The 12,981-nt window shown below is 49.2% G+C and overlaps 1 protein-coding gene across 2 annotated transcripts in view; it reads left to right on the top strand.

The window, feature by feature from the left end:
- The first annotated feature begins 475 nt into the window (after positions 1 to 475).
- Positions 476 to 12,981, top strand: part of Pmp22 (peripheral myelin protein 22) — a 30,028-nt gene continuing 17,522 nt past the window's right edge. Inside the window, exons 1-3 of one of the 2 annotated variants that reach the window (XM_020186614.2) lie at positions 476 to 637; positions 5,001 to 5,112; positions 6,308 to 6,407. In XM_020186614.2, coding sequence (XP_020042203.1) covers positions 5,035 to 5,112; positions 6,308 to 6,407 — 178 coding nt within the window. In that variant the 5' untranslated portion in view covers positions 476 to 637; positions 5,001 to 5,034. Of the gene's footprint in view, positions 638 to 3,154; positions 3,316 to 5,000; positions 5,113 to 6,307; positions 6,408 to 12,981 lie in introns of those variants that run through there. The other variant, XM_020186613.2, reaches the window with a different exon arrangement.

The following is a 12,981-nucleotide window of genomic DNA, read 5'->3' as shown; positions in this document are numbered from 1 at the left end:
TGGTCACTTTGAGACATTTGGTTCTGGTGTGTTGCTCTGAAAGGTCACCTGTGCAGCGTTAAAGCTCTGTAAAAGCATACTGTTCATTTAAAATGAAATTGATCTGTGCCCATATGCACAAGGACCCTTGTCACAGTAGATTTCCTTCCTTCAGAATTCACTGGGTTCAAGGGACGGTCCTGAGAATGGGCTCAACCCCTTTGCTGGTACACAGGTTGGCACTTAGGGAACAACCCTGTTCTCCCAAGTTTCAGCCACATCCAAAGCTTTTCTACCAGTTAATCCCAGACTCTCCCTTCCCTGCAGGGTCTCTTGGGATCATTCCATTATGGAAAGGGCACAAAGCTGGACGCTGTCTCTTTAAACAGTACAGGCTGAGAGCCTCTCAGGCCACCATGACATATCCCAGCATTGGACCAGCCCCTGAATAAACTGGAAAGAAGCCTGGTTTGGCCTCAGTTACAGGGAGCACCACCAGGGAACATTTCATCTCGGGGGAGCCTGGTTGGAAGCAGAAGGGTTTAGACTCTGCCTGCTGTGGGTCTCTGGCTGCCCTGTGGGGAGGCCTATACTGCCATCCTTTGCACTTGACTGCAAAGAAATCTGCGTGGAGGAAGGGGTTACGTTGTTTGGCCTGGTGAGTTGTACTGGCAAATGGTGCCTCTGGGTGGTGTGTGGTTTATAGAGAAAAGCCCAGTTCCCCAGCCCCTCTAAACTGCGAATGGAAAGGGCTATAGCAGAGATAGTTCATGCTTTGAAAGAGCTGGAGGAGTTTGCACATCTTATGAGATGGATGTATATGTTGGCTGGGGAAGCAAGAGAGTCATCTGAGAGCATCTAGAAAGTCCTAACACACCCGGATTGGAAGGGAGAAAGGGGTTTAGCGGTGTGCACACAGCTGGCAGGAGATCCTGGGAAGCAGGTTAGGGAGATGAGTCCACCTGTGGCCTGGGTGTGGCCTGGGTGTGGCTGAGCCTGATCTAGCCCTGTGCTCAGTGGCATTTCCTCTCTATCACTGGGAGCCAGGCAGGAAGCAAACAGGCAGGGAGGTAGGGATGGGCTCACCTGTCTGAGAGCCTATGGTGAGGCCAAGAACTGGGCGGTTATTTGCTTAAAATATTGGGTGCACAAGAAAGAAAGCAGGGAGCTCTGGGTGCACTTTTCTAGGCATATATTACACTTCATTAAAAACTTTACTTGAGAAACAGAAAGGAAAGAAAATCCAGAGTTAAATATGCTAATATTTGGAAAAAGTGCTTAGAATGGTGATGGAGAGGGAGAGAATACATAAATATTGACTACATAAATACAAGTTAGAATCTAGGTAATGATTTCTAGGACACGTTTGGCCTGTAAAAGGACCCACAGGGTAGGGGAAAGTCCTTCCTTCTTTTAGTCATTTTCTTGGCATAGGCACTCTTAGATAGCTCTATAACCCTGGGCATTAGTGCAGAGGCGGTCAGGTCTATTTTGAAGGGTTGATGTGAGGGTTGAATGTGATAGTTTAATACTAGTGGTGAAAGTTTGGGGACTGGGCCATTGTTTGTTTGTTTGTTTGTTTTCTTAGGCAATATTGGGGATTGAACTCAGGGCCTTGAGTTTGGCAAGCACTCTATGCCCCTAGTCCTTTTGCTTGCAGCTTTTAGCTTGTTTTTCAAGTAGGGCCTAGTGCTTTTGCTTGGGGCTGGTCTTGAACCACACTCTTCTTATCTCTGCTTCTCAAGTACCTGGGATTACAGGTGTGCACTACCATGCCTGTGGGCCCTTATTTTGTTTCAGATACTATACTAGTTGCTTTGCACATAGTTGCCTTCTTTAAGTATTGCCTTAAGCCTTTGAAGTGGGCAGTATTGGCCCTCTTTGCAGATGACAAGACCAAAGCTCAGTGAACTTCAGAAATTGCTCAAATTCACAGCAGGAATAAGCAAGGGATCAGGTAGATCTGAGTGCAGAGCCAGAACACCTAACCATTGCACCACACTGCCTCTCCCCAGTTGTGTGTCAAGTCCCTGGGTGTCAAGTGTATGCTGGCATAGACTGGACATTGAATAAAAATTTCACAAGGTAAAATAGCAGGTACTTTCAAATCATAAGGTATTATGGAATTATTTAAATCACTTAGGATTATGAGGTTATATGATACAGAACACTAGCAGGTAGTGTGTGTGTGTGTGTGTGTGTGTGTGTGTGTGTGTGTGTGTGTACTGTTCCATTAGTGGGCAGAGGTGTTTAACACCACAATGACTTTTAAAAGCCATTCTGGTTCCCCTGCTCTGCTTGGGCGCATCTGAGCCAAGGCAAGAAAGGCTAGCTAGCCTCTGTTTCTCAAACGCTGGGCGGACCACACTCAGACAGCTGTGTATCAGCTGATTTCCCTGGCTGCTCTTCCCCCCACCTCAAATGGCCACTTTCCTCACCCTCTACCCCCCTAGCCAGGACCCCAGCCAAGGCTGGGAGCTAAGCCAGACCGTTTCAGGCAAACTTCGCCTGGAGCTTATTCGGTTGAAGTCTGGTTTTGCCTAGGCTAGGAGGAGTCCCTTAGTTAGCCGCCCCTAATTCTCATCCAAGCAGGGACTGCTAGATCATTCCCCAGGAATCCCAGGAAGCCAGCACACTTCCTAGGTACAGACTCTGATAGAGGGAACGAGCGTGATGCGGGCGTGTCCTGAGAAGACGCCAGGGCAGGCCAGGTGTGCCAGGACCCAAGAGAAGAGGAGGGCCGTCCACCATTTAGGCGCCGCTTCCCGGCTACTGGAGAGGGATTCAGCCTCGGCTCCCGCGTAGGCGCCGGCGACTGCATCACTGCGCCCCCAAACCCAGCGCTGCGCACCCGCGGGGCAACATCTGACAGACTTTTCCCACGTGGGCTGAGGAAGCCTATAGATCAGCTCATCTGTCAACACTTTGTTTCCCCGAGCACGTCGGAGCTGGGGGTAGGGGGTAAAGGGTTGGGGCGAGAAAGTTCAGGAGCCTCCAGTTTCTAGTAAAAGTCGCCGAGGTTTTGCAGAGATTGACTTTTTTTCCTCCCAGGCACACTTAAGGCCAAGTAACTGTCGCCCGCCCTCCCTTCCTCCGGCCCCCTCTCCTGAGTCCCGCCCTCCCGCACACGCTGACCCAGGGACACACCCCACTGCAGCGACGCAAACAGGGCGTTGTTCCTGTTAAAGGGGAACGCCAGGAGCCTCCCACTGCCCCCTTGCTTCGCGCGCGCGCATCCCCGCAGCACAGCTATCTTTGGGGACGCCACTACTTAGCCATCGTACCCGCGTTTGTGCCTGAGGTCACTCCGATCGGGGACAGCTACTCCTTTGGGCTGTAAGTAACTTGGTGGGGAAAGTGGAGGAGATGGAGGAGAAACGTGGGCATCTTCCGTCGATGGTGTGCCAGAAAGAGAGGGGAAGGCGCGGGCTCTGGCCAAGTCCCTGAGCCTTCTGTCATTAGCCCGGGGATCCCTGCCTGTTTCCTTCCTATCCAAAAGGATACAGTGATGAGTGCCTTTATGATCTGTAAATGTTACAGGGCCAAAGTGGTGGTCGGGGTGTCTGGACAGAGGGTAGCTGAGGGCGGGACAGCTAAAGACACTTCCAATTGGGGACGCATTGGTAAAACAACCCTTCTGGTGGATATTCCCCGGATTCTGGACCCATGTGATCCCCAGATCCTAGCCACATGCCCAATCGCCCTCCTCTTGCTCCTGGCCACTAGGCACCATCGGATTTAATTGAAATCCTCTGGATGACATCAGAAAATTTTGCTTACTTTTTTTTTTTTTTTACATTCTTTGAATGTGTTGCTTGTGGAGGAAAATGGAGGCGTCTGGAATTGGGTATTTCAAAAATTTAACTGAAACGTCTCCTTGGCTTAAGGCCCTGTTCTTAACTGGTCCTCACACACGCAGCTAGTCTTCCGAAACTGGGGAACAGGTTATCCCAACCTTCAGTTTTCCCAAAGTCTATTAAGTGAAGGTTCTGGACCTCACGACATCAGCAAGAAGTAGACTCTGACCAGCTGGAATAGTCCTCAGAATCAAATCAACCCTTTCCCCTCCGTCTGTCTCTCTTCCCGCCAGACATCTGCACCCCTCGGACCATGCTCCTGGGCTCGGGTCCTGGCGCGCCCAGACTGGATCCCATGCTGGGTCGGGTCCCCGTGGGGGCTCTGTGTGCCTGGGGCGCAGACAAGACCCCCAAGCGAACACACGTGGCTCCGCCCGAAGCGGAATGTCCCCCGCCCCCAGGGGCTGCCGGGGAAAGCTCAGGGTCCAGGCAAAGCTCCCTAGCCGTTCTCTGCTTTGGACACTCCCCCCGGCTCTGCGCCATCTCCCGAGCCTCCAGTGTCTGCGCCAGGCTAAGCTGGGGACAGGACGGCTCCCTTACGCTGGCAAAACTGGGTGGAAACTTGGAGGCTAACTAACGGAATGCACTGGGGTCTGGGAAACCAGCTTCCCTGCGCGCTCCCATCCCAGCAGGCAGCTGTGACTCCAGGCCTCCGGCCGAAATCCTGGGGGACCCACCTCCCGCACCCCGTGCGTCCACCCCATACGGGAATTGGCCATCTGAACCCGGGTGGGGAGAGCGTGGCCTCTCTCCCTCCCCAAATTCCCAGGAGGCTCCCGGGACGGGCGGTGGCGTACTGTGGCTCGTCATTCTGGAAAGTCCTCTCCTCCCAGGGTGACTTAGACGTGCACACCGCTTGTTTTGTTCCAAAAGCAAGAGACGTTCCTCTGCAGGCCGGCCTAGCCGGCCGCCGGGCGGGGATCCTGCAGTCGGCTGCCGCCCCCTCTTGGCGGAGGGGCAGCCGGAGGGCGCGCAGGCCGGCGTGGGCGGGCGGGCACAGCGCGCAGTGCCAGGCTCCGCATTCCGCTAGCGCCGGGCCGGACCCTCCCACTGCGCGCTCCTCCCTCGCTCCCTCACTCGCTCGCTCGCTCGCCCCGCCGGCCCGAGCAGCTCGCTGGCCATAGCGCGCGGCCTCACATACATCCTCGCTTTCTCTCCGCGCAGGCAGGAACTCCGTTGAGCACAACTTGCCGCCAGAATGCTGCTCCTCCTGCTGGGGATCATCGTCCTCCACGTCGCCGTGCTAGTGCTGCTGTTTGTCTCCACGATCGTCAGCGTGAGTGTCACGAGGGCAGGGGGAAGTTCCCCGGGGCAGCAGGCGACCCTTCCTCCGGGTAAACAGCCCGGGCGGGCTTCCCCGGGTCTGGACTGGGATGTTACTGCAGGCAACATGAAGTCTCAGATGTCCCAGGCGGTTTTTTTTTTTTTCCTTTAATATTCTTTCTATCTGCCGCCTTTTTTTTTTTTTTTTAATCCAGAGCAGTTTCAGGGGTAGGAAGCAAACAAGCGCTGGAATAAATCAGCTGCTCAGGCCTCTATTTAAGCCAAATAATTTCAGGGCCCATCTAAGGTTTCCCAACCTGCATTTGACAAGATCGTTTAGCGTTTTTGTTTTGTTTTGTTTTTCGAGAAAGTTAAGTGACAAAGTTACGTATTTATGAAAATGTGTTTTTCTTTAAATTGTAGATCACATGAGTAGCTTAGTTATAAAACACCCACTAAGACTTGGAAATTAAAACTAAAATTGTCTTTTCTGAAAGTAGTTTGCAAGTCCTTGGAAGGTCCGTTTTAAAATGCGGCCACAGCGCCTCATTAAACTTGAACTTGAGGGTCTACAAAACTACCCCTCAATTTTAAACTTAGTTTCGTACCTATGAAGATAAGCAATGACTCAGGCAGATATGTGCTTGTGGCATGAATGGCTTAATGGACGGCAGGTTGTAGGTGTGATTTTCTGCTCTGTTTGAGAAATAATTATGTTAGGGATTTGTGAATTGAGTTATCATTTACAAGCATCCTCACAAGATCTTAATTATGTGTGATGTGAATCTTGTCAGACAAAAATGATTAGTAGGTCTTAGAGAAGTGGAGACTTGGGAATGAAAGCCAAAAGTCAGGGGACAAGAGATGGGTGATGCTGGTTGTCCTGGGTGATTCCACAGTTCTGTGAGTGTGTGTGTGTGTGTGTGTGTGTGTGTGTGTGTGTGTATGCTACTTTTCCATTTACAAAATGCTTTTCACTAAAAAATGTTGACATCCACCTTCACAGGATGTCTGTACCAGACAGCCAACTCTCTTGTTGTTTCTGGGTGGTGGCTATGAACTTTACCAGGGAGTGGCCTCTGGTGGGCAATGCTGGACGGGAGGGAGGGGCAGGCAGCCAGGTGGATGAGACTGCTTTTCAACGGTCCTTGGCCCACTCCTTCCTCCCTCCCTGCCTGCACTGATCTGGGTTGTCTGGTTCTTTCTAGCAATGGCTGGTGGGTAACGGACATGCAACAGACCTGTGGCAGAACTGCAGCACGTCCTCCTCAGGCTCGGTCCAGCACTGCTTCTCTTCGTCATCAAGTGGTAAGATTGGATTTTCCCTCCGTAGTGTGTCCACAGGTGTCCAGTCCTTCGGATTGGACAGCTTCTCAGTCCAGGCCTGGGAACACCTATTCTTGAAAGACATTGGTTTTTCTAGCTATTGCTGGAGTGGGGTGGAGTGACACAGAACCAGGAATCTAAGATGAAAGGAAAGGGGCAGGCGCCTCATGAGGGAAGGTAAGCTCTGCAGTGATTCTCTCCGCCTCAGAAATGTCCTCAGCTCCCTCTCCGTCATTTTATATAATGCCTTTTGTGAGCAAAGAAAAGTGGGCACCGGTAAGCAAAAATGTGGCTAAACCTGATGCTGGTCCCATTGTGACATGAGATCTAATGGGCAACTTTGGTTTTATGACTGTCTCTATCTAGGCACCAGTGCTGCAGTGACAGTGGGACTGTCCTGAGATGGTCTTGAGTCCTCTAATGATCAGATTGCCTTTCCTGGTCTTGGGCCTCAGGGATGTCACTGAACAGCTAAAGCTTTGAGTGTTTCCTTGTTGTGAGGTGGGGACATGAGGCTATCTGCAAAACCCTAAGCTGAGTCTGGGCCTTTCATCCAGTAGATTGTCCTCAGCATTTTTGCCTGTGAGATCTTGGAAACAGGCTAAAAGGGGACAGGTGTCAGTGAAAGTACCTACTAGATCCCACAAATACCCAGAGGGGGAAAAAAAAAAAAAAAGAGTGCTCAGCAGGTGGCCTGTTGTCTTTAGATGCAAAGAACAGAATAAGATGTATTATTTTGGTGTTGTTCAGGCCAGAGCAATTGGGGTAGAGACTCCAAAGGGCCTGCCTCCACATGGTCTGTGTTCCAAATGATGCATCCTGGTCTGAGCAGGAAGAAACTGTAGCTAAGGCAGAGCTCACTGGTCTCCTAGGCTTGTAAGGCCAATGAAGGATAGCCTACAGTGTTGCTCACCTGCTTATGTCCGATATTTCTGTTGAAGATGCCACGCTTGGTGAGAGAAACCAGCTCCATATGGCAGGCAGTGAAATAGCTCTTGGCTATGGCTTTTTACAGTCCAGTTCCTCAGTTGGACTTTCCTCCCTATGGGCTCTGAACCCAGTAATAGCCAACCTTGCAAGCCAAATGCCTTGAACTTCAGATAGATATAGAAGCCTCTACCATAGTCCTTTGGTAACTTATATAGGGAGGACAGGCAAGGAGTATCCCCACCTTCCTGGGGTAGGGGATAGGGCAAAAGCCTCCAGTCCTATCAAAGCGAACAGTACTTGATCTTTTCTCTGAGTGTGTGAAGTACATCAAGTTAAATCCATCCTAGAGGTTGTGTGGTGAGTTGGCAATCAAGTAAATGAAGTACTCATAAGTGCCTGAGAGTACTGCTGGTAGTGCTGCATGTGTCCCCAAAGCCACAGCATCAGGTTTCTCCCCCTTCCTAGCCTGGCAGAAATTTACTGCAGACCCAGGATGGGAGCCTCCCTGCTCGCTACTGACACCTGGTGGTTACAAGTGGCAGCTCAGCCTGAAAAGAGCCCCTTTCTCTGAGGTCCTGGTTTCTGTGTCCTCAGGCGCTGTCTCTAAGTAGCATCTGACCACGTGGGGTTGGCATGGAATCCTGGCCTGTTAGGCCCGGAAGGGGGCAGTTTTGGCAGTCATGCTAAAACCTGGCTGAGTTTCAGTAGAAGCGAGGAGGCAGAGAGGAATTACTAAATTGTATGCAAACCACCTGCAGAAAGGAGAGTGACAGCGCCTTGTGGCCCTTCACTGGTCTACACGCTGAGCTTTCCGAGATTGTAAATAGCTGTGCCTTACTGCTACCCGCAGATCTCAAGAGGCACCAGTGTTATTTTAAAGGGCAAACTTCCGATCTCCCCACTCCTCCATGCTCATCTTCCTGGAGTCACTTAAACTGACTTTGAACTTGGCGTTGTGGGTTGTGAATCTGGCTGCTCTCAGTGGAGACCTCAGAATGCCTGCTCTTCCCCATATTCTCACACAAGAAGGGCATTTTGAGGAACTCTGATGGGCCCCTAAACAAGCTGGGCTTGTTTCCACTAAGGCTTAATTCTAAATTAGAAGTTTCCATCAAAACTTCCCCAGTAGTAATTAGCTCTGCTGATGTCGTCCTGATGTGTCAGAGTGTCAAGTCCTCGGAACCTCCTCTGCCTTTTCCACGGGATTTAACAATCACTTGGCAGACAATGAGATGAAAGCAGAATTGTTAAAGCATTTCACTGCTTTTATGAATGACCCATATTAGATACAAATCATTTGTCTTCTTCCTGGTTGCTCTTAGGATCTTGGAAACATATTTTGTTTTAAGTAATCAAGAGTAGTTCTTCATTGATGTTAATTGCTAAGTAGGTTTTTGTCTGGTTTGGTTTGGTTTTGCTTTTAATGATGGAGTCTCACTGATGCCCAGGCTGGCCTCAAACTCCTGGGTTCAAGGAGTCTTCCTGTCTGAGCTGCCAGGGTAGCTAAGACAACAGTGTGCCACCTACACCTGCCATGACCTGCTTTGTTTTACTAAAGGGTCAATTTTCTATGTGCTGCACCTCTCTATGGGGGGGTGGGAGGGCCTGTGCGGTGTTTTCTATGGGCAGGGCACCTGCTGGTGGGCTTTGAGATGTCTGACATCTATGCTATAGATTTTGAATGTGATATATCAGCTACTCCCCCAAGCTATCTCTTGATGTTGGAAGTGGATTAGATTTTTTCCAAATAGCCATCGGTTTTTCTAAATGTATTTGCCTACTTTCTGGCCCCTGCCTGGTCCCAGCTATAGGCAGAGGTAAGAAGATCACATGGGGGCATCATCAGGACACGTGCTTTTTTCAAGCCTCATGCAGTTGGCAACCATGGGCTCTGCCCTTGACCAAAACAGCTTCACTGAGGAGTCATGGGATAAGTACAGAGGGATGAATTACTTGCTGTGAAGGCATGGGTCAGATGACCAGGGAGTGGGGATAGGCAGACTGCGCTAGAGTTCAGGGAGGAAGTGGAAGGGAAATCTCCAGTGGGAGGTGGAAAATGATCTGTCCTCCAAAGGATGGGCAGGATTTAAGTAAATGCAGGCAAGGGGGAGGATACCCCCTGTCTGGGTGATGACATACCTAAGGCAAGAGGAATGCGATACATGGGATGTGGTAGACCAGTTGGCTAGTGTTGTGGTGAGGATTAGGATTGACTGCATGGGACAGAATATCTTCAAATGACAGTAGCTTAGATGAGCTTATTTTTCTCTCTTTTGAAAGAAGCCTGAAACCCAGGTTCTTTCTAGCTAATTTCTTTGCCAACTTTTGGATTTAGTTCTCATCCTCATGGACCAAAAATCTGCTCCAGCTCCAGCCATCTCATAAATGCACTAAGCAGTAGGTGTGGAGAAGGGAGGAAAGAGAGAATGTATCCTTTTCCTTTTAATGGAATGCCCCAAGACAAACCATACACATTTGTTTCTGTCTTTTATTGGAACTTAGTCACATGGCTACAACTAAACTGGGAGGCATACAGCATCATGGGTAATTTGTATAAATTTAAAAGCCAGCACCTTCCTGTTGGCCTGTCTTGAAATATATGTGGTGAGGCTCCACCATAGCCATTCATACTCTTACAGTAGCTCAGTTGGAACTTCCACAAAGCAGGACCCAATTATTTTAAACTTATCTAAGTAGTCAGTGTCCACTACATCCCAGGCTGTGTCAGCAACACTGCCAAATCTGTGCTGACTAGTATTGCAGAATCTTCTTCAGCTTCTCTCTTGATTTCTCTTTTGCTGTCCCTGTTATGGGTGACGTATTGTTGTTATTTAATGATGTCTCTTGACTGTTTGTTTTCTTCTAGTCCAGACTTTTCCTCTGAACTCCAGACCTGTATTTCCAGCTGCCTACTAGACAATTTCCCTGGGATATCTAAGAGGCCCCTCCAGGAGCCACTGTCTCCCAAGTCAGTCCACATCCTCCTCCCCTAAATCCACCCCTTGACCATTTCCTAGTGTCTTAGTAAACACGGCTCCACCAGCCAGCAAGCCCAACGCCTAGAGTCTGTTTTGATGTGTTCTCTTCTCTTTCCCTTCTCAGAATCAGCATGGGCTCCACCAGTCATCCCATGATTTTCATGTCTATGACCGTCTCCTCATTTGTCAGATCCTCTGTGGCAGCTTCTGACTAGCTGGCTTGTGCCCTTTTATGCTCCATTGTGCTTCAGTTTTCATATTGAATCCAGAGTGATGTTTGTAAGAATATAAACCTAATCATATCATTCCTGGTTTTAGACTCTTTCAGAGGCCCCTCACTGGTCTTCATCTTCAGGTATACCTACCCAAAGGACTGCTGCCTTCTTCCATCTCTCTTCCCCTTCATCTGGGAATCCCAGCATTCCCTTAGGTCCTTAAACATGAGCTTACCATGTCAGGATTCTCTCCTTTTCTCTCGCCTCCTCTCCTTCCCTTCCTTCTGCTTTCAATTCAGAACTATTCCTTGAACATCTGCCATGTGCCACAGGTTACTGTAGGCACTGAGAATATAGAGCGAACAAGAGCTTACAAGATACTGGGCCAACTAGTCAATAAACATGGGCAATTTGGGAGCAGTGCTCAGAGTGATGAAGAGAGTAAAACAGTAATGGAATGAAAAGGGCTGCAGTGGAAGGGGAACTCTTTGAAGAATGACTCATAGTCAGCTGTGAAGGCCCAGGCAGGGGAGCCTTCAAGAACAAGATGGCTGGGCAGTGGGAGGATTTGGCCTAGGTGAGCAGAGAGCAGTGGTGGGTGTAGAGTAAGTGGTGTCTGTTACAGGTTGTGTTAAGGATCCCTCCAGGTCCTACTAAGAATTTGATGCCTATGGATGCCTTTCTAACTGTCTTGATTTCATGTGGACTTACTCTGAATTCTCAATATCAGCGATCTTTTTAATTTCAAGCTGGAGTAACAACAGTCCAAAGCATTCATAAGGCAGAAAACATCAAACCTTGTAAAGCAGAAGACATGGTGATCCTGGCTGATAGGATGCTCATAAGTTTTTGTTTACCTTGGCTGTCTTGCATATATTCCCCATGGAGAACTTCCATTTTCACAATCAAAAAATAGCTACAAACAAGATTTTTTTGTAAGGAAAATTAGTATTCAGTAGCAAGAAGTTTTTCCCTGGCTTGACTAAAGTGGAGCCTCAGGGTGCAGCAGACAGGACGCCCAGAACAGCGTCCACACCAGCTCACTGGAGCAGAGATGAGCAAGGCCAATCCCTGGAGCCTTGGTTTTCAAGCTGATAATATCTGGAAGCTCAGATTCTGGGGTTGGGGGACTCGAGCCTCCTCCCTAGCTCCCTGTAGGTGAGTTTCGAATCTACTGACCTATAGGGTCCGGGAAAAACATTGGTCTTACTACTAAGTGAACGAGTGCTTTTGCTGTGCATTCTCCTGTTTATCTGAACACCATTTCCAAGTTCACAGCAACATGCTTCAGCTCTTGATTTCACCTCTGTGCACCTCTGTGCACCTCATGTGTAGTAGCAGAATAGGTCCAGTTAACGCAGTCAGGCCACAGGCTACATGGGTATCTGAGAGGTGGATGGGTGCAGCCCTGTCCTTGCTCCTTGCCTGCCCCTTGGCCTAGTTTTCATCAGCTTCAGAGAACCAAACTGAAGCAGGACCCAGGTAGAGCTTGTCTTTATTGGAATCTGGCCCTTGTGCCCATTCCTGCTTTCAAAGCAGCCCTCTCCTGTCTCAGAAGACAAGGGGGCAATAAACTTTTCATACTGAGCAGTTAGGCATACAAAATGTGTACATACTTGCATCATTTCCACTTTTAGAACGAAGGCCTGTGCTTAACCCCAAAGCATGAAGGGAATAATGGGGCCCTCTGTTCTGTCCCCAAAGCTTGCTTTGACTCTTGTTGCCCACAACTGAATGCAGCCTGCTCAGCCACAGGGTGGACTGGGGTCCAGACCAGATGCTGGGAAGGTGACCGCTCCTTGGTTTTCCTTTTCATTCTAAATGACAGTACCAAATGTGTGACATTGGATAGGTTGTGGGTGGCATGAGAGCAATGCTTTGGATTGAAAAATAGAACAATGAATCTTGCTGTTCTCGGCAGCCCCCACCATGAAGCCCTTGGTAGGTTCCTCTGCTTCCATCTTCACAACGATGCCAGGTTTCACCAGGCTATTCCATCTGGTGGTGTCATCTTGGTGGGAATTCCAGACCATTTCCTCATCTGTGGCTTAGCTTTGGGTCAGATTTTAGCAAATATTGGAGGCTCTCCGCATTTATGGCTTCATGTTTTGCAATTTAAAATCTTTGTGGCTCCCTGGGCAAACCCATAATTTCTACTCAAGTAATGGCTTTGATTTTATTGAACCTCATGGGATGCCAAGGCCTTGGTAGGCAAGGGAAATGGTGGGGATGGGATCTGGTGTCACATGCTGATATTTTAACCCTTAATGTTGTCTTCAGATACCAACATCCAGAGGTTAAAACAGAATGCTGGTTCAGACCTCTGTCTGAACCATTTGACCTTTGAAGCTCATAGTTTTTGCTTTTAAAAAATGTCAGTTATGATGCTGAGGCAGGAGGGTCACTTGAGCCCAGGAGTGTGAGACCAACCTG

The sequence above is a fragment of the Castor canadensis genome, chromosome 11 (assembly GCF_047511655.1).
Source record: "Castor canadensis chromosome 11, mCasCan1.hap1v2, whole genome shotgun sequence".
Lineage (NCBI taxonomy): Eukaryota > Metazoa > Chordata > Mammalia > Rodentia > Castoridae > Castor > Castor canadensis.
Note: the sequence above shows the minus strand (reverse complement) of the source record. Positions and strands in the feature narration are given on the sequence as shown.